The sequence below is a fragment of the Conger conger genome, chromosome 13, assembly GCF_963514075.1.
Source record: "Conger conger chromosome 13, fConCon1.1, whole genome shotgun sequence".
Taxonomy (NCBI): Eukaryota; Metazoa; Chordata; class Actinopteri; order Anguilliformes; family Congridae; genus Conger; species Conger conger.
This window is the reverse complement of record NC_083772.1, coordinates 25,490,487-25,512,785: the sequence shown is the minus strand read 5'-3', so window position 1 is coordinate 25,512,785 and position 22,299 is coordinate 25,490,487. Positions and strand designations below refer to the sequence as shown.

At 45.5% G+C, this 22,299-nt stretch overlaps 2 protein-coding genes across 2 annotated transcripts in view; one reads left to right on the top strand and one right to left on the bottom strand.

Annotated features, from left to right (window-relative positions):
- capn5a (calpain 5a) overlaps positions 1 to 22,299 on the bottom strand; it is a 38,648-nt gene that overhangs the window by 6,069 nt on the left and 10,280 nt on the right. The window contains exons 3-8 of the mRNA XM_061217529.1: positions 13,399 to 13,530; positions 6,151 to 6,359; positions 5,578 to 5,770; positions 4,753 to 4,946; positions 1,377 to 1,454; positions 565 to 760 (exon numbers count right to left, since the gene is read on the bottom strand). Of these exons, the coding sequence (XP_061073513.1) occupies positions 565 to 760; positions 1,377 to 1,454; positions 4,753 to 4,946; positions 5,578 to 5,770; positions 6,151 to 6,359; positions 13,399 to 13,530 (1,002 nt within the window). The remainder of the gene's footprint in view (positions 1 to 564; positions 761 to 1,376; positions 1,455 to 4,752; positions 4,947 to 5,577; positions 5,771 to 6,150; positions 6,360 to 13,398; positions 13,531 to 22,299) is intronic.
- On the top strand, positions 8,592 to 9,319 carry ompa (olfactory marker protein a). The gene has a single exon (XM_061217531.1). The coding sequence runs from the start codon at positions 8,601 to 8,603 to the stop codon at positions 9,087 to 9,089; it is 489 nt and encodes a 162-aa protein (XP_061073515.1). The 5' UTR covers positions 8,592 to 8,600; the 3' UTR covers positions 9,090 to 9,319.

Sequence of the window (22,299 nt, the reverse complement as noted above, 5' to 3'; positions counted from 1 at the left end):
ACACACACAGAACACCTAGCAGACATACAGACACACAACACACATCATACAGACAGCTGTTAAGACACACACAACACTCAGGATAGAGACAGCTGCAAATACACATGACACAGACAGCTGTTAAGGTTTACACTGCACTTACACTAGCCCAGCACTGGACCAAAGCTCAGAGCAGCTGCACACACCTGGCCCAGCACTGGACCAAGGCTCAGGGTAGACACAGACACCTGGCCCAGCACTGGACCAAGGCTCAGAGCAGCTGCACACAGCACTGGACCAAGGCTCAGAGCAGCTGCACACACCTGGCCCAGCACTGGACCAAGGCTCAGGGTAGACACAGACACCTGGCCCAGCACTGGACCAAGGCTCAGAGCAGCTGCACACAGCACTGGACCAAGGCTCAGAGCAGCTGCACACACCTGGCCCAGCACTGGACCAAGGCTCAGGGTAGACACAGACACCTGGCCCAGCACTGGACCAAGGCTCAGAGCAGCTGCACACAGCACTGGACCAAGGCTCAGAGCAGCTGCACACACCTGGCCCAGCACTCATGTGGGGCTGTACCTGGGGATTCTGCAGGAAGGAGGCTTTGTGGTTGGTGCAGCCCCCAGAGCGGTTCCTCAGCGGGTCGTCCTGGTGAACCCACGACCCCCGCATCACCGCCTCCTCCCAGGTCTTGTGGATGCTCAGGTAGGAGGTGTTGATGAGTCGACACAGGATAAGGTCAGTGAAGTAACGGCAGAAATCCTCAAAGGTCATCCTGGGTCATAGGTGTGGCGTGGGAGAGGGTAAGGGAGGGGTCAGTCACTGAATGGAGTGTCTAAGGCCCAGGAAGAGACCAAGACTTCACGCGACCATGACTGTCTACAATCTCAAAGTTAGGGCTTAAATCTCAGGGAAGGAGATGGATATGGTTCAAACATCAGACAAAATTAGGTTGAGACATCAGAGAGGGAGAAGAGTAGGGCCCAAAGCTCACAGTGAGGAGAAAGTGAGATTTTTGGATGTCATGCAGTAAGGAGAAGGTTAAAATCTAGACAGAAGACAGTGAGAAGCGGGTTTAGTGTTTGAGCTGAGGCAGAGAAATAGCAGGAAACTGTAGGTAGAGAAAGAAAACAGACAACATTATATTACATTACCGGCACTTAGCGGACACTCTTATCCAGAGCGACAGCATTTATACATAGACAGAATCCCAGATTCACTTAAAACCCACTTTTCAAAAACCACAAAGCCCTGTGCTGCACAACATCTTCTTACAAGTCTTACAAGTTAAAGATTGAGCTCTTATGCGATTAAGGCCGAGTTCTCTGCAGGAATAGCAATGAAAGGAAGCTCCTCAGAATGCAGAAATGACGGTGGGGTGGTGCTCTCACCAGAACTCTCCGTCCTCCTGCACTGTGACGCCCAGCTTCTCCCTCTCTCTCTCGCTCACTTTCTGCCACTCTTCAGAGCTGCAAGGGAGAGAGCATGCACACACGCACGCACACACACACACACACACACACACACACACACACACACACACACAGACACAGACACACACAGGGCTTTAGACCAGGGGCCATCTGGGACAGACAGGCTGCTACTGAGCCCTGGCCTACACCGCACCTGAACTCTCCACTCTGCCACCTCACACCACCTCATAGTGCAGACACTGCCCCCAAAGGGCTCGTCTCCATCCTTAGCTTTCAGCAGTGGAACAGGCCTGATGTCCTGACGTGTTTCATTAGCCCTCCTCCCTTGGGCACTTGTGTGAAAATGTGCACATCACAGCACTGTTTGATACAATAACACATACTTTCTGTACTTGTTTGGATTATACTGCAGATGAATCCTGGTGTCCATATCACCTTATTGGATCGTCATGTGGGTTACTAGGGTGTCCTAGGGTGTTTTGGTCATTTTACGGATGGTATGTATGCCTACGTTTAAATGTCATTTTGATGTTTCACAGTAGGTGCATGTACAAAATATATAATTTATGACAAGAGTATAAGAGAGTATCTAATTATGAGTATGATTCTGAATGTACTTTTCCCCCAGAAATATAACAATCAAGCTGAGCATAACAAGACACTGAAATAAACTCATTAATTTATCACACATGCACATGGCATGGCTTTTCCTTGGCATTCTTTTCTCAATGGTAGGAAAAGACAAATAAAGGAGAAAGCCCAAACAAAACAAAAACATTTTCCAGGCTCATGACCTTGACAGTAAGCAATATTAAGTTTTAAGGCCTTTCTTTTGGCAAGCGCTTGAAGAAACGAAATAAATTCCTCTTTTTGATTTTTATAAAGCCGTCCGTCTCCCGCCAAGCCCTCCTCTTCCTCAAACCCCCCCAGAATGAATCATTCATGCTGAGATATCACAAAAGTAGACTCGCTTTCACTTTAATTGGATTTCTCCTCTTTAATAATTCAGAGCGGCATGAGGAATAAACCCCACGGTGAGAGGAGCGCTCCGTCTTCATTTGCGTCCGGCGTAGCGGCAGGAGCAAACTAAATAAAGGGGAGAGCACGACCACCGTCCCCCTGAACAGCTCTGTGCAGCTACACTGCTGGACTACTCCTCCTGTCAATCACAGCCGGCCTGAGGCATTCTGGGAGCTTTAAAAGAAACAGCGCGGCCGGTGCCTCCTTCATATGGAAAGGGATTCTGAAAATCTGCTGCCAAAACCCTGGTCTTCCTGCATCCCTATTCCTGAGGCTCGGCTTTTCAGTCCCGCAGCGCAGCCCGATCGAATGGAGACTCCCTCAAACTCACCGCGTGAGACATGAAGAGAGCTGTAACTATGCTGAACAATTTTTTGCTTGAACTTCCTACTGAACATTTTTTGCTTGAACACAACTATTTACATCATTGTTTACATAATCATTATTATTATTACAGTTGTTATTTGTTATTGTGTTGTTTTAGTAATCCTGTTTATTCGCTATCTGCGGTTTGGTATCAGTGCTTAGAGCAGAGTTCAGCAGCAGGTAAATGGCTGGTGCATCAGTAGTCTCAGTATCACTAGTCTCAGTAAATAACCCTGCTTCTCCGCATTTAAACATTCTCAGACGTGATGAGTGCAGTCCGAGAGAAACAGGTCGGGCCTAACAGCCTCAGTCCTGTATTTCCTCCAGTGTTCACTGCCCATTTCCTGGGGAAATGTGCGCGTAGTACGTGTTGAAACAGCCAAGGCTGGCAGAAGCCTCCCCGTCTGCCAGATGACACTACTGGCAGAGGTTCAGGGGGCGGAGTGTTTCAGGGTCGTCCTTGGCGGATGTCACAGCGGAATGCAAACAAACGGAGCGCAGGCGGCAGGAATCCTGATAACAGCGCTCGCTAACGGGAAGAGGGCCCAAACCCCGGCAGCTGCTGGAGGATTCCCCTGAATGTCGGAAAACTTCTACATCCTGTACGATTCCTGTCCGCCTTGATCCCCTTCAGAGACCCAGTATTCCAGTGGTACATCTGAATACATTGAACTGTACAATGAATTAGGATTGAATGAATTGAGCTCTTTTTGTTGGGCAGCTGTGTTGTCCACTAGAGGGGGCTGTGGGCGCACTGTCAATAGAGCCACTGGGAGAGGGGTGTCGAGGGAACAGTTGTTTTTGCCCCTCCCCCACATCCTGCACGGGGCACTAGGTGGTCAGGGGACAGGGAGTGGAAGAGCACCCATAATGTAAACGACAGCAGTCTGGCAGTGTGCGCTGAGCACAGCTGCTATCCAGAGTGTGCAGGTTTGGACTATGAGTGTGCTATGAAGTACCGTATAATAAAGAGCCCAAGAAGCTTTAGTGAATATCCTGAATCATAAGATGAGGTATAATAGTCACTATTATGGGGGAACTGTGTAGTATAGCAGGTCACAGTCAGACAGGCACAGGCTCCATCAGCAGGGGGAAGGATGTTGATGCTTTCCTGACTGTAAAAATAGGCAGGCAGCATGGGACAGTAACTGCCACCAGTTTCCATATTTGGCAGAAGGTGGCCTCACACTTTGAGCGAGTCAGCTGCAGCGATGTGCAGGGGAGATAACGCCTCTCACGCCCGTGAGAAATCCCGCCTCGTCACAAGGGCGGGCGTCACAGAACCGGAGAGCGGCAGAGACGTGAGAGATGCCGAACGGACCGGCACTAGATACAGCCCTGGCATGACCCGAGCTGAACCAGCATTATGAGCTGAACCAGTATAAGGAACAGAACCGGTCTAAGGAACAGGGGTGTGAGAACCCAAGAGTGTGGGCCAGAATTCTGGCCAAAGTCCTAATCTCACACACTTAGAATAAGATTATTTTCCAAATATTCCCCTGTGAAAATCCATTATATTGCACAAATGAACTACTTCCAGTGTAACTGCCACTACATCACAGAGGGACCCATCTGCTCCATAGCCTCAGGACTCCCACAACATTCCACCACATTCCCCTAAGCACCTGTTCAGAGCAGCCCCTTCTGCTGTCTGTAGGGAGCAGTCTGCCCCCTAGGCAGTGTGCTGATGGCCTTACAGTGGGTGGACCATCCTATCCTCGTTGGGAGACAGTAGCCCGCCTGAACGTGAGATTTCCATCTGTGCATGCAAACTCCACATGGGCCAGCCAAGCGTATAACACAATAACGTCAAGCAATTTTCCCAAACTGAAACCCATGATATATACACATGCCACTCTGCTGTCTGTCTGGGCTTCCGCTCATACATTTTCTTCTGTGCGTGTGCTGGTGGGTGTGAGACCTCCAGGTGTGCAGGGGGCGGTGTTACCTATCGCTCCAGGGCCCGTTCCACTCTCTCTCCCCCCAGGGGTTCCTCATACGGATCATGGTGAGCTTCTCCGATTTGAAGTAGGCCAGCAGCCCATGGCCCAGGCGTACCCTCCTGACGTCTGTCACGGCGTAGGCGTGGCCTTTCACCAGGCCACAGTCCAGCCGAGCCTCCATGTCCGCCGAGGAGGTTGCCTGGAAACGAGAGGGCAATGCCTTCCGTGTGAACTCAAAGCCATACCGGCAAGCGGTTTACAAACGTCAGTACCACACAGCTGCTGTGAAAAATGTGAAGAGAGTCCACAACAGGGCCAAAATGTTTTTTTTGTTTGTAAATTTTTGTTTTATCTACGTCATGGCATTCCGTGATGGGAGGGGAGCCGGGGGGGGGGGGGATATTTCAAATTCCAGAGAGACGTGCTTTTAAAACAAATAATTTCTCCTCTGTTATTGGACAATGTGGTTAGATGTACTCTTGGATCATGTAATAAGGGAATTTGATCCTTTTTACTTTTAGTGTGATTCAAAATACCCTTTTGACCAGTTGTAAAATGAACCACTGAAAATAAAATCATAATGCATAAATAGTTTTCTGATCTAGTATATACATTCTATGTTTCTTTGTTCTTGGTAGTGAACCCACATTTCCACTGGCACAATAAAGATTTGAGAACTGAGCACATGTTCTGGCCTACACTATCAATTAAATGAGATCTGAGTTGTATGGAGGGATTAATGAACGTCAGAAATGAGCAGTGGAAGTGAAACGCCTGGTTTTAAAGATGGCAGTGTGTCTGTAGGCGGTGGTGGAGGCCCGGGGCCTTACTCTGATGGAGCAGCTGATGAGCCCGTCTCGGTTGTGGACCTTGAGGACCCTCTCGAACAGCTGGTTGCGGGCGGCCTCGTCCTGGGAGAACTGACCCTCCAGCAGGTCCGTGGGCTCCGACACGCCGCCTGTGAAGTCCACCAGGGCGTCGGCCGTGTTTCCCCCATCCAGAGCCTCGTAGCAGCCATACACCCTGCAGCGGGGCATCATGGGACATCTACTGACCACCACATCACACTCTCCCACCGTCTGTGTCCTCTGCATACATTACTGTAGGAACATGATTGACATCCAATACTGAGGTATGCTCAGCTATTACTTTTAAATAACCAAATGCATGATTCTGACCGGGGATCATGTGATTTCATCACAAACCACAGAGATTGTGGCCCACGGACAAGCTTCACAGGACACTAAAGACACGGAGATATGGGGAACAAAACTGTAAGTCGACCGCAAGTAGAACACTTGCTATTGAATTAATAAAGAACTAAAACCCCTCCCACAGATTTTCAGTTCCTGCCTGATTGGCTATTCCATCTCCCTGCTCCGTGCTGTAAGTACAGCACTCACTTGGCATACGCCTTCTCCACCAGGGCACTCCAGAACTCATTGCTGTCATTGGAGTGGCAGTACACCAGCTGGTTGTTGACGGTGGGCAGCCGGTCGTCTATGACGACATCCGCCCACTCCCCGAAGCGCCAGAAGCGGAAGTGGAAGATCCCGGCGTAGGAATCGGGCTTCTCCGAGTTCCACTCCTGCTCCTTCCAGTCCGGGATGACCTGCACGAGGGGGGAGAGCACCGGGAGTTTAATATGTAATTCCGGTCATAAGGCCCATAAACCCGCCACATTACTCTCCTGTCTGGACTGAAAGACACAGTCCACAGTGGGTCACTAACTTACTGACATTGTCATTATAAATCTGCCTCACTATAGTATGATAAACACCAAACAAATGAAGGACGGAAGTGTGATTAAATCTCTGTTCCTATAGGAATGGTTTTCCTGACATCTCTAAGGTGAGCATTGGCTTAGCCTCTGTATACATGGGCCTCAGGAAATTCACATGCCATGTTCATTACAGGCTATTAACCAAACGTCATTCAGTCCCCAGTCATTTGTAACAAGTTGCGGCATAACAGCTATTTCTGTACCCGTTCACATTAAATCCACTTCAAAAATGTCTCTTGCAAACTTAAGATAAGCTTATTTTCACATTTTCTGCTTGTCTGGCTCAATATTAACTCACTACTCCAAATATGCAAATCCTGTAACTCACTGGAGTGTCAAAAAAAATAATGTAACATGATGAAAGCACCGGCCCGTTGCCAATTCAGGTGCGGAAGGTAACCACAGCTGGAGTAGACAGAATACATTTGGTATATCAGGAAAACACAGTGTGAACGGTGTATAATTACGTGCAAATATATATAATTAAGCAGAACCACAGGGCTCCTGGAGCTTATCTGGATCTCTGTTGCATGAAGTGTGTGATGAACAAGCACATGCCCCAGACAGAACACAAGTCTATTGCAGGGTTATTATCTACAGTCCATCTGTTTTAATGCAAAGTGCTAAGCAAAAGAAATGGGTGCATTAATTTAAGTCTCCAGACAGGGAATGAACTACCATACCGCTGAGGTCAGTACCTTAAAGCTATGGAATTGGGTCACTGAACTGAACATTGCGGAGCTGTTCAGCATGGGTGCCTGCTCCAGGGACCAGAAAAGTAATTAGCCTGCCTGACTTTCCCAGAAGTTTAAAACCACACACAACTGAGTGGAGGAAGACGTGAAGTCTGTCTCCTCCAAGTGATAAGCCGCCCGACCAGAAATTTCAGAAATGCACTGGAATAAAGTCCCACAGTGTGGGACCAGAGCTGGGTACCTCCTTCCTGATAACAGAGCAGGTAAAACTCACCGCAAAGTCTTTGAGACTTTGTCTTTGAGACAAGCAGTGACACAATATGACTGGGCATGGCTTCACCAAGTAAATAATCCCTGGGCCTCTATGGCTAAGCATTGGGACAGACCCCACGACTGGCAGAATGCTGGGTCTTAGAACCATGGAATGCTGGGTAAGGCAATATCTTTGATAAACCCTGATCCCACCTTGCTTTCTGCAAATCTCTTGTACTGAGCGGATGGATTTGCTGACAGACACATTATATAAAAGCAATACCTCTGTGTGCATGAATCCACACCCAGACATGAAATTATACAGGCAACATGCATTCACTGCTTGGTAGAAAAGAGCAACCTATTTACATAGCTTTAATAAAACTAGAAATGCAGAGGCAATTTTGGGTAACTTTCATTATTGAGGGTCCAACAGCAGAGACACACCTCAGAATCTAACCTGCAACCTTCAGTTTATAATTCCAGTTCCTTAACCACAATATCAATTGGGAAATATGATAAAAATAAGTCAGCTACTATGCAGTACACCAATAACCAGCTCCTCAGTTAATGAATTATCCCATGCACTTATGTTTTTTATCACTAAATGCAGTTACACTGAAATTTGAATTTCATTTTAATCATTAATACATGACGCATAACATCAAACTGAGGTACATGAATGAGTGTAACCGGGCTTCTTGGTTTGTCACTGTAACACCCTCCCCCATAAGACACATTCCCCCATTTGACATCAGTCACTTGAAACTGTAGATGAGAGAGAAAAAAAACTATCTAGCAACAGCCCGTCCCAAATGCCCAGAGGAAACTCCCTGGGTTGCTGCTGCCTACGTCATTAGCTTCTGTTGCCTAGCACTGCAACGCATCACGCCAACATGAGCACCCAGCCCTCCCCTCTCCCCTCACTGCTCAGCCCCCCTCTGCCCTCATTGTCTGTGCAACTGAATCGATAAAGTCCCAAACACAGCGGGAACGCGGAGCTCGCAGCACTCCGGGGTTAGCCAGAGCGACCGAGAGACAGGAAGCGCCGTAGAGGCCCGGGGAACGACACCAGAAGTCCCAGAAGCGACCCGCAGCCCGCCCAGCCCACGCAGACGCGCCCATGGCCTCCAACCTGGAGCTGCCCTTCGAGGAGGACGCCCAGCTGACGGAGGTGATGCGCCAGCGGGTGCAGTCCCTGCAGCGCAGCGGCCTGAAGCGACAGGATGGCGAGCGTCTGCTGAAGCCCAACGAGACCGTGTACCGCCTGGACTTCTCCCAGCAGAGCCTGACCTTCAGCGGCTGGAACATCCGCCTCTCCGGCCACGGGAAGCTCACCATCACCGGCACCTCGCAGCACTGGACCCCCGACCTCACCCACCTGATGACCCGCCAGCTGCTGGAGCCCCCCGGCCTCTTCTGGAGGAGCCCGGAGGACGACCAGGACAGCCCCGTCAAGTGCTTCGAGGCCGACTCCCAGGAGTTCGGCGAAAGGATAGCCGAGCTCGCAAAGATCAGAAAGGTGATGTTCTTCCTGCTCGCCTTTGACGAAGGGCTCACCAAGGACAAGATCAACTGCTCCATAGCCTTCAAAGTGGTCCAGAAGAACTAAACCCCTCACTCTGCTGAAGCACTTGCAAGAATCCCCCAACAAGGTTAGACTGGTCTGCACTCCGCTCCTGTGATTGAAAGTTTGTTTCGTTGCTTTCCAAATCCTCTCTACCTGGACTCTGTGTCTGAGCACATGTCTACAGCAGACAGTAGAAGTCTTCTAACTAAATGCACCAACTTAAAGCTACATGCTTCTGCTTGTACAGTGGTTACGGTACAAATTGTGCACAAATAGTGAGCCTGTCTACAATATTTTATTCATGCTTTTCCATAAAAATGAATGAATGGGTGCTTGTGTTTGTTAAGCAAATGCACAACAGAGAAGTCACATTATAAGCAATGCTTGCTATTTGTTTCTCAAAAGCATGTCAATTTGGGGGGGACAAAACTGCTGTTTTTCTTTTGCATGGTTTTGGGTTTGCATAAAAGTATTTTCCCTAAAAAGTGACTGATGCTAGTACAGTAGATCAGTTAATGTGTAAAGTGGATATACACTGTTGTCTAGAAAAAAATTCAATCATATAAGTGGTATAATACTTAGCTTTAATTATCTATATGGCACTGTAGATAAATGGTCAGCTAGTGTTAAACATCATCTCATTCTTCATTGGCTATGTACTGAATTAAGCTGATTAGAATTAAGCTCTCACAATTACTGGAGTTGTTGCATGCACTGAATCATTGTGCAGTCCATAAGGTGACGATACCCAACAGTGCCTATTAAAATCTCTCTTGCTTTAGTCATCCTCTCCCTGGCTGTCTCTCTGTCCTTGGTTAGGGATGAATTTGAAGCCATTGTGGGAACCCGGTACTGGTACAAGGGAGGTCAACCACCACGGATAGCCTGTTTTTGCCAGCAGCAGCTCGAGAAGCTTTCACATTAAATCAATAGGACTGTGCATCACACACACTGGGGGTCTTATGAGTGAATATGCTCTATTGTAGAGCAACACTGTTTTATAGGCAATGCACTATACCATCAATGCACACAGAGATACTATATATATATATATTTCATATTTCCCTTATACACTGAAACTCACATGTGATAATTAATCTCTACACATGAATCATGCAAATGAAAGATATACATCTATATATATACAAATAAAAATGAACATTTATTCTTTAAATGAATTGTTGACAAACATAGAGCTACTTAAGTATCAAACAATTGACTTCACACCAGTTAACACTCAGTATTACCGTGGCTGGTGAATGATTGTTTTCACTCATTAAAACAGGGATAGTCCCCAAAGAATAGATAAATGTGTGCCATCCCCCACAAGGGACCGGCGGTTTTCCACAATATCTCTGTACAACAGGGCCCTCACATCACCTCTGACAGATCCTCATGTGTTTCTGCATACTGCAGTATCTCAGTGAATTACTGTTGTATACGATGGTGCAAATTATTAAATCGAATCATGGGCATTAACTTGAGGAGTTGTGTGATTTTTCATCTGTGGCTTTCGAAAAATGTTTTTCAAGAATAATATGATTAAAATATTATTTTTCCAAATATGAGATATGATACTCATATATTTAGGCTTCACATTATCCCATTGGTTTTCCAAACTCACTAACTCACTCAGGATTTACCATCCAAAATCACCCCCTGTAACCCCCCCCCCACCCCACCCCCCAAACTGCCCCGCCAAAAAACTCATAACTATAGGTAAGTATGGGCATTGTATTAGTGTGGTATTATCATTCAAAAACATGAATCAGAGAGATTGCAGTTCATGACAAGCTTCCGTCATGAAAGCACAATGAAAAAGACTGACACTGAGCTAGAAGACCCAAGGGTCTGTCCAGAAGAAAGCCTGCAGCACTACTCCATCATTTTTAAATCTTGGCACACGAAGGATGTAGACCAGTCTGAAAGGCTGAGAGTTTTAACCTTCTGAGGTTCTTAAATGTCCGGTGACTTCCAAGTTTCAAACAACTTTCAGGCAAAAAAAGAGGGCTTCAACACATCAAACTGTTGCTGGTCCATAAAACATGGGATGGTTATTTTCACAAGTGAAGCTTCTTGATAAAATGGCCTTGCTAAGGAAAGCAGATTGATATACAACATGAGTGGTTCTGGTCAATAAAACCCGGTTAGGGCTCTACAGGCATCTCTGAGGACAGCCACCTTGACATTTATAAGAGAAGACCCAACAACAGCAGGTCAAAACATTGAGCACCTGTGGGACGGATGTTCATGGAGACAGGTAATGAGATCCTCGGAGGGAATAGAGTGTTTTGCTAGCCCAGGGTGAGCTATTAATGAGAATATTCCAGGATGGATTTTCAGTCAAGCAGTCAAACTAAAAACTCGCTTCAGCCATTTAAATGCAAGTAAACTCAGAATTCTCTGCCAGAAATAAAATAGGATCTGACAGAAGCAAGAGCCTCTAAGTTTGGATTGGCAAAGGGTGCGTTACATCTCTCCAGCACCATGTGTGCACCATGCACTGGGTCTGTTTCCCAGAGGTGAGATGAAACTGTCCACAAAGAACGAAACAACATCTGCTTCCTCAGTGGTGTGCAGTGAGAAGAACTCAAGCCCCACTTCAGGAAATGGGAGGATGAACAAAAAAATGCTGAAAAGTGCCTTTTCCTGCATACCTCTGGAACAGGGAAAAGGAGAACTTAATGTGTATGTCTTTTCTGTGGGATCTAGTCTAGTCTTTCTGGTGTATACACATTCCCTCCTTACCTGCTACTCTGGAGCTCCCTCTTAAATCCATCCACACACCATGGTGTGCCTAAATATTCCTAACATCTGCAGCTATTATTTTCTTTTTGTGACACAATAGTGGAGGAGCATCTTTCTTTTCACTCTCCTTTGAGGGAATGAAGAGACTCCTCTATCCAGCTCTGTAGTCAGCACTCTAAGCAAGAGCAAAAAGGCAAAGTGTTCTCTTTGTGTGCTTTGCTTCCCAATGTCATGAACCCGGTTAAAGGATGTTCTCCATCAGGGTGATGAGTCGTGTAGCGTAGTGGTTAAGGTAAATGACTGGGACACAGTCAGTGGTTCTAATCCCGGTGTAGCCACAATAAGATCTGCACAGCCTCTGGGCCCTTGAGCAAAGCCCTTAACCCTGCATTGCTCCAGGGGAGGATTGTCTCCTGCTTAGTCTAATCAACTGTACGTCACTCTGGATAAGAGCGTCTGCCAAATGCCAATAATGTAATGTAATGTAATGTATATACTTTTAAGAATACCATTCGAGATTCCATATTAGCTTAGTATCATTTAGCCAGCAGACAGTGCACCTTGTAATTCTGTATCTGTTGGTATAATAGTCCTGGTGCCATGGTTACCAGTAATACTGCATAAAGGGGTATGCTGCAGCTCAGGGAGACCCAAGCCTTGCTTGTGTGTCCAGGGCCCTGCAGACATCAGTCCATGCCCACGGAAAATAGCCTTTTCAGGAATCAAAAACACCGGCCCATTCAGAGGCAACAACATGATGCAGTCAGGGGAATTGGTCATCTGTGCTGTAACTGAACAAATAATGATGTGATTCTTTCCGTAGCATCCCCATCATCGAGGGAGTTCCTATTCAGACGGATGTGTTCAGTGTAATGGAGCAAACAGACTACAGGACCGTACACAGAATAATGAATATCCCCAGCCTAGTGTGTCTGAGCCAGAGACTGACTCATCTGGTGTTCCCTCTGTTAGGGTAATATTAACTTGTATTGATGTGCAGGGAAGCAGCATTCACTCTGGCCAAGTCCGATTACGTTAAATGGACTTGTGATAACCTACAGGTCCACCTCCTGCCCCCAGTCAGTCCTGACGGGTTAATGCCAGGTTAATGTCAGGCACTGGGACTGAGAGATGGCAGTGCTCAAAGGGGAAAACGGGTACAAATAAACATGCACAGACACGTAAACGCAAAAACACACACCCAAATTAAAATTCAAAGTGCTTCACTGGTGCAGCAAAATTTCCACTGTATTGTACTGCCCCTCATACTACTTTGATACATAGTCACACAAATGTGTACCCTCAGTCACACACATGCACAAGTGCAAGTACACACACAAACATATACACACAGGTACATACACACACAGACATATACACACAGGTACATACACACACAGACATATACACACAGGTACATACACACACAGACATATACACACAGGTACATACATACAGACATATACACACAGGTACATAGACACGCAGACATATACACACAGGTACATACACAGACATATACACACAGGTACATACACACAGACATATACACACAGGTACATACACACACAGACAGTCAGGCACGCAGGAAGCACAAACTTACTTTCTGCCATAAAGATTCTCTGGAGGCTAGACTGGAGCAGGCAGCCACAAACCAGCAGTTTCCCAGCTGTCCCTGGTGCAGGTCGTGAGCACTGATGCCATCCACAAACAGGTGGGGGTCACTACACAGCTCCTGGGGGGAGATGGGACAGAGGGACACATGAGAGCAATGGGGAGCTGGGAGATAGTTAGGTGGAAAAACAGAAGAGGCAGGGAGATGGCAATGGAAGGATTGAGAAAACAAAGCAGATATGAGAGACGGCGTGGTAGGGAGATAAGAGATCAGGAAGAGAGAAAGACACGGGTAGATGGAGTGATTGGATCCGGCTACGGTGCAAAGCTGGAACTCATTAATTAAATCAGTAATTGTAACGATTTTACAGCAAGCAATGAGGCGCACGCACAATAAATCAGAGCCCTTATAGATCCTGTCAGCTCTGACAATCACAGGACTGCATTTAACAGACCGTTCTATTAGTGTTGTAGAGAGGGAGAGAAAAGGAAGGATAGAAACAAAGCAATACAGTGATAACGCAGAACATCGTCTAAAGAAAGTCCAGCTATTTACCCCCGTTAGACCGTACTATCCCCCATGAGCCCCAGTAGCTTAAAAAAGCTGAGTGTAGCCAATCATGAGCAGAGTGGAAATCTTTGAACACCGGCTGCTGTTCATCCCTGGCCTATGGAGGTTTAGTCCTCCTGCTTATGCTTTTGTCATTCTCTGTAGTGCCACTCTGGGTAAATGCTCTGTGAAATGGGATTCCTTTTTCTTGTTCAGCTCCTGTCATGGCACATCAAGGTGGGCCCAAGGGCATGCAAGGCAGGTAAGACAGTCTTCAGCGGCAAACAGTGCCACCGTGTCCACCCCACTGCTCTGCCACTCCCTGAACCCAAACAGTAACAGTGACACAACACTGCCGGCTCCCAGCCAGACCACTGAACAGGACGTGAGGCTTTGTCACGCTTCTTGAGCCCAGCGTGTGCGATCGGGGAGCAAGGGCTGTGGGGTAGGCTTCTCACCACATCCTGTAGAGCGGCTGCACCCGACACAAAAAAAAATGGCTTGAATTAAGTCTGTTTAATACCGGTTTTCAAGACCCGAGTCATGAATCTGCTGGTTATGGGTTAGATAGGCTGATAAGCATACATTTGGCAGTACATATGGCAGAAAAACTGACTCCACAAGGTCCACCCCTTTGCACCACCCAAAGTACATTTCTGAAAGAAAACTAATAAATTACTTATCTGATGTTTGCTCTATTGGCTTTATTGGGGAAATATTAACTTTTATTGATGCACTGGAAATCTGTTCCCGAATGATGAAGCGAAATGGACTTCAGTTCTGGGAACAGACAGGCAAATGACAGGAAATGGAACTCAATGGCAGTGACTTTGAGTCTCACAGGGGCAGAGCTACTGTTACTGCAGTGAGTCTCAGTGGGGCAGGGTTACTGTTACTGCAGTGAGTCTCAGTGGGGCAGAGCTACTGTTACTGCAGTGAGTCTCAGTGGGGCAGGGTTACTGTTACTGCAGTGAATCTCAGTGGGGCAGAGCTACAGTTACTGCAGTGAGTCTCAGAGGGGCAGAGCTACTGTTACTGCAGTGAGTCTCAGAGGGGCAGGGTTACTGTTACTGTAGTGAGTCTCAGAGGGGCAGAGCTACAGTTACTGCAGTGAGTCTCAGTGGGGCAGGGTTACTGTTACTGCAGTGAGTCTCAGTGGGGCAGAGCTACTGTTACTGCAGTGAGTCTCAGAGGGGCAGAGCTACTGTTACTGCAGTGAGTCTCAGAGGGGCAGGGTTACTGCAGTGAGTCTCAGAGGTGCAGGGGTATGGTTATATTGAGCAACAGTGTGGATAGAATGTGGGGAAACATGCCAGGGAGTAGCATTACAGCCAAAAAGAACAAGAGAGATGGAATATGAGGCCTAGTGGTTTTCTGGGAAAACCTTAGCCTTGGGCTGTGGATGGATCCCAGACAATTGTGTAAAATTTGGGCGGGTGCCAGTATTTACTGTGCTTGTGCGTGTCTGCTGCTTTACTCGTGGTCGTGGCTCTCGGCAAAAGCCACGGAAAAGTAATCATGCTGTGCTGGATTAGTTCAGTCTGCCCTGGCTCCAGCTCTAAACGGAAACGAGGTACTCTGGAACTAACATAAGTGAAAACTGCTGGGGCCAAACAAGCAGCTTTTCTGAACAGACCTAAAACGGTTACAGCTGAAAACCCACACTGAGTTTCACAAGCAGCGTTCCAACAGGGACTTCCGTCTCCATCCAGCAAACCTTGGGTGGCCCCTTTGAGATAGGCCTCTTGCTCCATCACGTTTCATGACACACTGTGGTTGTTGCAGGTAACAAACATCTCTTGTGTAAACACAGCCTCTTCTCCGCTACAGAGCTCTGCTCAAATTTCAAAACAACTCCCCTCGAGCACTTGGGAAACTAAAACAGAGACCAAACAATCCCATCATTTCCTTGAAATGGGGGTTTCTGTGGAAGAAAATCCGACTGTCTTGTGAGCTCACACTGCCTGAGCCACTGACACTGTTCCACCATGGGCCTGATAACCACAGGGCTGTCCTGCAGTTTCCCACACACTCAGCAGAGGGTGCTCCGCTTCATTTGCTCATTAATAAGGACCTCGAAACTGAGCAGGATCATTTTTATTTTTTATTTTTTATTTTTTTTTAACCTGAAACTCCATGAACTTGGCTTCTTTTCTTGAAGACCGTGGAAAATAATATGGTTTCATTGAGCACACACGCAACAAGCCCTCTGCACATTTATGTCCCTGATCTGATGTCCGGGTCAATTTCACCCGAGAGGAAAGAAAAGTTGGATATTGCAGGTGAAAACAGACAGGTCATGGTAAATATGAAACAAAAAGGTGACTGCACTCGACACACAACCTTAATTTTGAATTTGCCCATAATTTCACCTGTACACACACATATACTACATGCATGCACACACTTATGCACACATATATTATTTTTGTCTTTCACTCAATCATATTTGCAGTGTATCTCATAGTCGGAATACACAACCCTCTTCACCGTGTTATAGACAATACTGCCAAAAGAAAATGTCCCAAGTCCCACCTCCACCACCATAGACACAACCCACCCCCTGACCCAATTCCTAGTTCATAAGGATTCTCTCATTGTGTTTACTTCCTTTTCAAAATCACCTCCAAGTTTCTCTGTGGATAACATACACACACACACACACACACACACACCTGCCATAATGCTGCAACATTGCTACATTCCCAGCACTGAGAACCCAACTGCTCCCACTTTCTTACCATCTTATCTTCTGTTTTAGAATAACATAGTGCAGGTTCCCACACTACATTCTAAACATTCAACATTCTCTGCACACCGGATAAACAGATAAATAGTTCTGCATTAGAGTGAGGGTCACTTCCACTCACTGATCATAAGAATCTCTGCTCAGAGGGCCTTGGAGCTAAAACTTGAAGAAAGAGAAAGAAATAGTGACGTGGAAGATGAGGAATACCAGGGTAATGTAGATGTCAATTCTGGATGAAAGTGCATTTGAAGAAGATGACATGCAAGTGCAACAACTATATCTATAATACAAGTATATACAGTATATATACACGCACACATGCATACAATACATTTGTATGGAAGCATATCCCCGGAAAAAAATGAAAATGAAAAAGCAAATTGGCAGTTATATCTCGTTTTCATTCCATGTGCGTAAAAACCATGTCATAATTCAAATGAAAAAGCCTGCTTTACATTCACATTTTCAAGTTAATGTTCATATAATGTGAATGCAAAGTCATTTCATATTCAGTTAGTTGAATCTATTACAAAACAATGTCAAAATTTAAATGAAAATGAAGAACCACATGTTAAATAACATTTTCTTATTGCGACTGCATTATCCATGACAAAAATCAAATGATAATTCAACTGCCCCTTTAGCATGAATCAAATAAAATGGCATTGATTCCATTTGCATTATCATTTTCACGCAGTCATGCAAAAACCCAGCCAAAACCCTCATTTGCATTTTCATTTTCAATGTCAAGAGACCATTATCAATTAGAATTCTGGCAGGGGAACAATGCAATTATCTTTTGAATTCTGTCACGGATAATGTGCTTACAATTAGAAACTGTTATTTCAAATGTGTTTTTTTATTGTGACAGGGTTTTGTCGAAGAGGATGAGAAAAACTGAATACGAAACAGACTTTGCATGTACAATCTAATATTGGCAATAAAATGTGTACATTAACTGGAAAATGAAAATGCTGTGGGATTTTGCCTTTTCATTTGAATTATGACAGTGTTTAAGCACATGGCATGAAAACAAAATGTAATTGCTGATTAGCATTTTCATTTTCATTTTGGTGAGGATATGCTTCCATACATTATCCTATCTCTCTCTATTGTGCGTTACAATAATACAGCCATAAATGCTTTCTCAGCTTTATATTTAATAAAGGCTAAGTAAATAGCATTACATTTCACTTTCTATTTCTCCCTCCCCCCATAGTTCAGACTACAGAGAACAACCCTGTCCATTGTGCTGCTGTGAAAACCATGCTAATGCGGCGCAAAAGGCTGATTACATGCCACCGCTCTGGGGAAACCATTTTCTCTCTGTGTTCTCCACATGGAAAAGAGGACCGCTGTGGAACCAGGACACCAGCAGCACCGCAATCCCATTCACAGCAACAGCCAACGAAAAGACACCCAGTTTCACCTTAACAGACAAGGGGAGCATACGGTTATGTCCTCTGTAGAAAGCCTTCACAGTCACACAAAGGCCCCGAAAGGGTATAAAGCTTAAGATACTTGTTTACCATCTTTCAACTCAAACTATGTATATATCTTTTATCATTTATGTTCTGATGACATAGCACCCTTTTCCAGAGTAAATTATAGGGTGGTACACAATACAGAATAGAATTCCTAACATTCGTAATCAACACACCCACAAACACGCACGCGTGTGTGTCCTTGTGGTTCCTCAGCAACAAAAAGCTACAGACAAAACAGGCCCTGGTGATGGGGGGGGGGGGGGGGGGGTAGATGAGAAAAATAGGCTGATTTGCCAGCTATGAGTCAGGCTCAGCAGACATACAATACGCCTGATGATAAGTCTGTAAGATGAGTAAGCACTAATGCAGAGCCCAGAACTGCTTGTTTTACACTTCTTTCTTATCTCCCATTAATTACCCAGTGAAGAAACTCAAGGCGGTGCCCAAATCAGTCATATGCCTGTATAGAATGGAATGGTATTGCGAGTGCAATCGATGTTAGCTGTGTTTACGTAGTGTAGACAAATAATGCAGGGGAATGCATCTTTATTGACAAACAATTTGCTAGATAAAGCTGTATTAAAGATTTCATGACATTAAGTATGAGCTGCCTAAACGATGGACAGTTCTGGACAGTATACTCCTATCACTGCCCTGGCTCAGCAGGTTTGAGCTGCACAAGTTGGTCAAGAGGTGACCAAGGCAGGCAATAAGACGGTTAACAACAAGAGATGGGTGTTTGGGGGCTGGGTCTTAAGGCCAGTTGGCCTGTCAGTCAACCACACCTTGCATCATAATTAGAAGCCCCTGCTGCACTCTGGGCAGGTGAGGCACCAGCTGCTTCTGAAGGCTTGGCCTTCGGGCACGCCTGAGCAGCTTGGAGCAGACGGACACTTCCCTCGCTGTCAGACTTGGCGCATGTCTTGTTGAAGAGGTCAGAGGTCAAGGAGAAGGGTGGGCCTGTGTTAGGAGGAAGTGGGGAACTGGATCCAACTACCTTCCAGGGACCATGTCCCTGTCTAACTTCATAAATATAAGAATGAATTATCGTAGTCATCAAACCGGTTAGACCTATTTTAAGCCTTGCATAACGTGGCCAGCGCCAATGATGACACCATGGCTTTGTGCCATGTGGTTTAAAACACAGTCCTCTCCACCCAAGAATGTAAATATGTTTGCTTGGTGTATTGAACTAAAGAGGAGTCCCTATATGCCACTGTAGTCTCACCCCATCCAAAGTGGACTTGCATATAAGAACATAGCACCATACTGTGCGCACAAAAAGGTATTTATTGGACTTATGTTTTAGACTCACTGGTCCTCTGCTGCTGGGAAACTAAGAGGTTTGAAATGATGTGTGTTTAGAGACACTCTTCTGCATACCACTGTTGTAATGTGTGCTTATTTGCGTTACTGTTCATTTCCTGTCAGCTTCGACCAGTCTGGCCCTTCTCCTCTGACCTCTCTCATTAACAATGAGTTTTTGCCCACAAAACTGCTGCTCACTGAATGTTTTTTGTTTTCGCACATTCTCTGCAAACTCTAGAGAATGTTGTGCGTGAAAATCCCAGGAGATAAGCAATTTCTGAGATACTCAAACCACAAGACTGGCACCAACAATCATTCCACGGTCACTTAGATCACATTTCTTCCCTATTCTGACATTTGGTCTGAAAAACAGCTGAACCTCTTGACCATGCTAGCATGCTTTTATGCATTTAGTTGCCGCCACATGATTGCCTGATGAAATATTTGCATTAACAAGCTGGTGTACAGGAATACCTAACAAAGTGTTCCGTGAGTGTACAGTATGTACGCTATTATGCGATATGTACTGACAGGTATATTGTGAAATTACACAATTTGCATTGCAAGGCCTTTCTTTACCAAACCAGAATAGGCACCGTTTGGCTAAGGGAGCAGGAGGAAGCCTTTTCAACGCTCTCTCTGAGAATGGAGTGTTTCTATGGGGAGGGGGTGGGGGTATTGTCACTGAAGCAGTCCCAGAGGTGCCTTTCACAGTCTCGCTCCCTCAATCCCTCACTCTCGTCTCTTCCACGCTGCCTAAATACTCAATTACTCCCGGGAAGAGCGTCTGCCACGTCGTTCAGCTGCCCACGATCTGTGCATTGTACAGTCATTTTGCTCTTAATTGCGGGCGATGCTGGGGAGAATTTGACATGCAGGTACATTTACCCTGGGAGTCCCCGCCCACACTGGTGAAAAAGATTCAGTGATGCTGAAACATCTCCAGAGACATACAAACCACAAGTTTCTGTTCAAAACTTTAAAACGGAATAGAAAATATGAACAGGTGTCAGTGCACTCCATTCGGCAGTATATTTATAGAGAAACGCATTTATAGGGACTCGTTTTTAAATATTGCTGTAAAATACAATAAAAAGGAAACCTCTGGTGTTTCACAAAGAACTTCTGAAAAACTTAAAACTATAAAATACTGAATGCCGACATTTTGAAACCCCAAGTGCCCACCTAATATGCGTCTGAACAGTCAAACAATGTTACCACATTGGCACCATACAACAGTAACACAGTGAAACTGTAAATGCTATCTAGAAGTCAGAACTAGTGGTGTATTGACTACTCCCTGGGGCCCTGCTCACAGTTATTGATTCATTTTGAACATGAGCAAAGTCCCAAAATCATTTTGACAGCCATTATAATTCTGCAATGTTTGTTCGCTTGGAGCCTGCCTCTTCAATAATTTCTCTCTTAAACACAGACTGAGCTCTCATATTGTTGTTTCTGGAGATAACAGATAAAAATTTTAAAAAACATTTAAACCAATTAGCGTCCTCTTCCAGGGGAAACAACCAAATTCCTGTTATCAGCTGGCTTTCAGTCTGGGTGTGACTTCTTCTTCATGGAAGATAGATAACAATTAAACAAAGGAATTTTTTTAATGAAGATTACAAATGGACAGAAGGAAATGTTTGCTGTCAATGCATAATCACCAAATTACCATTTCATAGCATGTTCAGAAATACATGCTAGGGAAATCTGGCTATAGTTAAAGACAGGCCAGATTTGCTGTTGATAGACATGTCTGATTCAAAGCCTCCATGCACTTCCTCTGGCAGGAAGCAAGCCACTGTGTGAGCCCTACTGAGAGCACTGATCTGAGATCTGTGGCTGTAAGATGCCCAGAGGCAGGAAGCAAGCCACTGTGTGAGCGCTACTGAGAGCACTGATCTGAGATCTGTGGCTGTAAAATGCCCAGAGGCAGGAAGAACACATTGTAAGGGCTTCTATGAAGAATGAGTCAGGACACCCTGCAGTGACCCATAAACAAGGCCCCTCTGTTCCAAACATCCTTGTATCCTTTACTTTTATGTCTAGTAAAGGTTTGCGTGAATTTCCATGACCATCCTGCATGATGAAATTGACCCGTTTGCAATGCCTTTGAAATGCTGTTTTTGAGAACAGCACTGTCACGTGCTGGTTTCCCCACAAACGTGAGGAAAACCTTGGTGCATTCTTTTCAGAGCGGGCTCCCTTTCCATAACTACAGCCATATGTGCCTGGCCTGCAGGGTGGGGGAGGGGGTGTGCCTGTTTCTGTTTGCTCTGGTGCATGTGTATATGCATGGTCTGAGTGGGCACTGTGAGTATGTTTGTGAGTGGGCTCTGTGACTATGTTTGCATACTGTACATGCTGATATTTTAGTATGCACAGTGAACGGTGACAAAAGCTGGAATTTTAACCAGAGAACCAGGTCAGAATTGTGTATCCACCAATTGCCAACAAAAAGAGGATGTCTTTGTCTTATAGCTAGTAAGCCACGTCAATAAATTGTTTCACTTTCACTTTACAACTTCAAGCTAGTTTTTCTGTACATTTATATACATGTCTTAATCCATACCTTTAAGGCAAATAAACAACGTTAAAAGAATGAGATCAAGTAATGTTTTAAAAAGTTGGCTTCCACTAGAAAAGCTTATTAAAGATTAATTTGGATACTATAATTCCATATTTCACCCAGGAGAGAGCATTGAAAAGGTACAGAATTGTGTCTCAGTTGACTGGCTTATAAAACTGGAGCTTTCTGTTGGTTTCCATGGTATGAGAGAGCTTGTGAGAAAG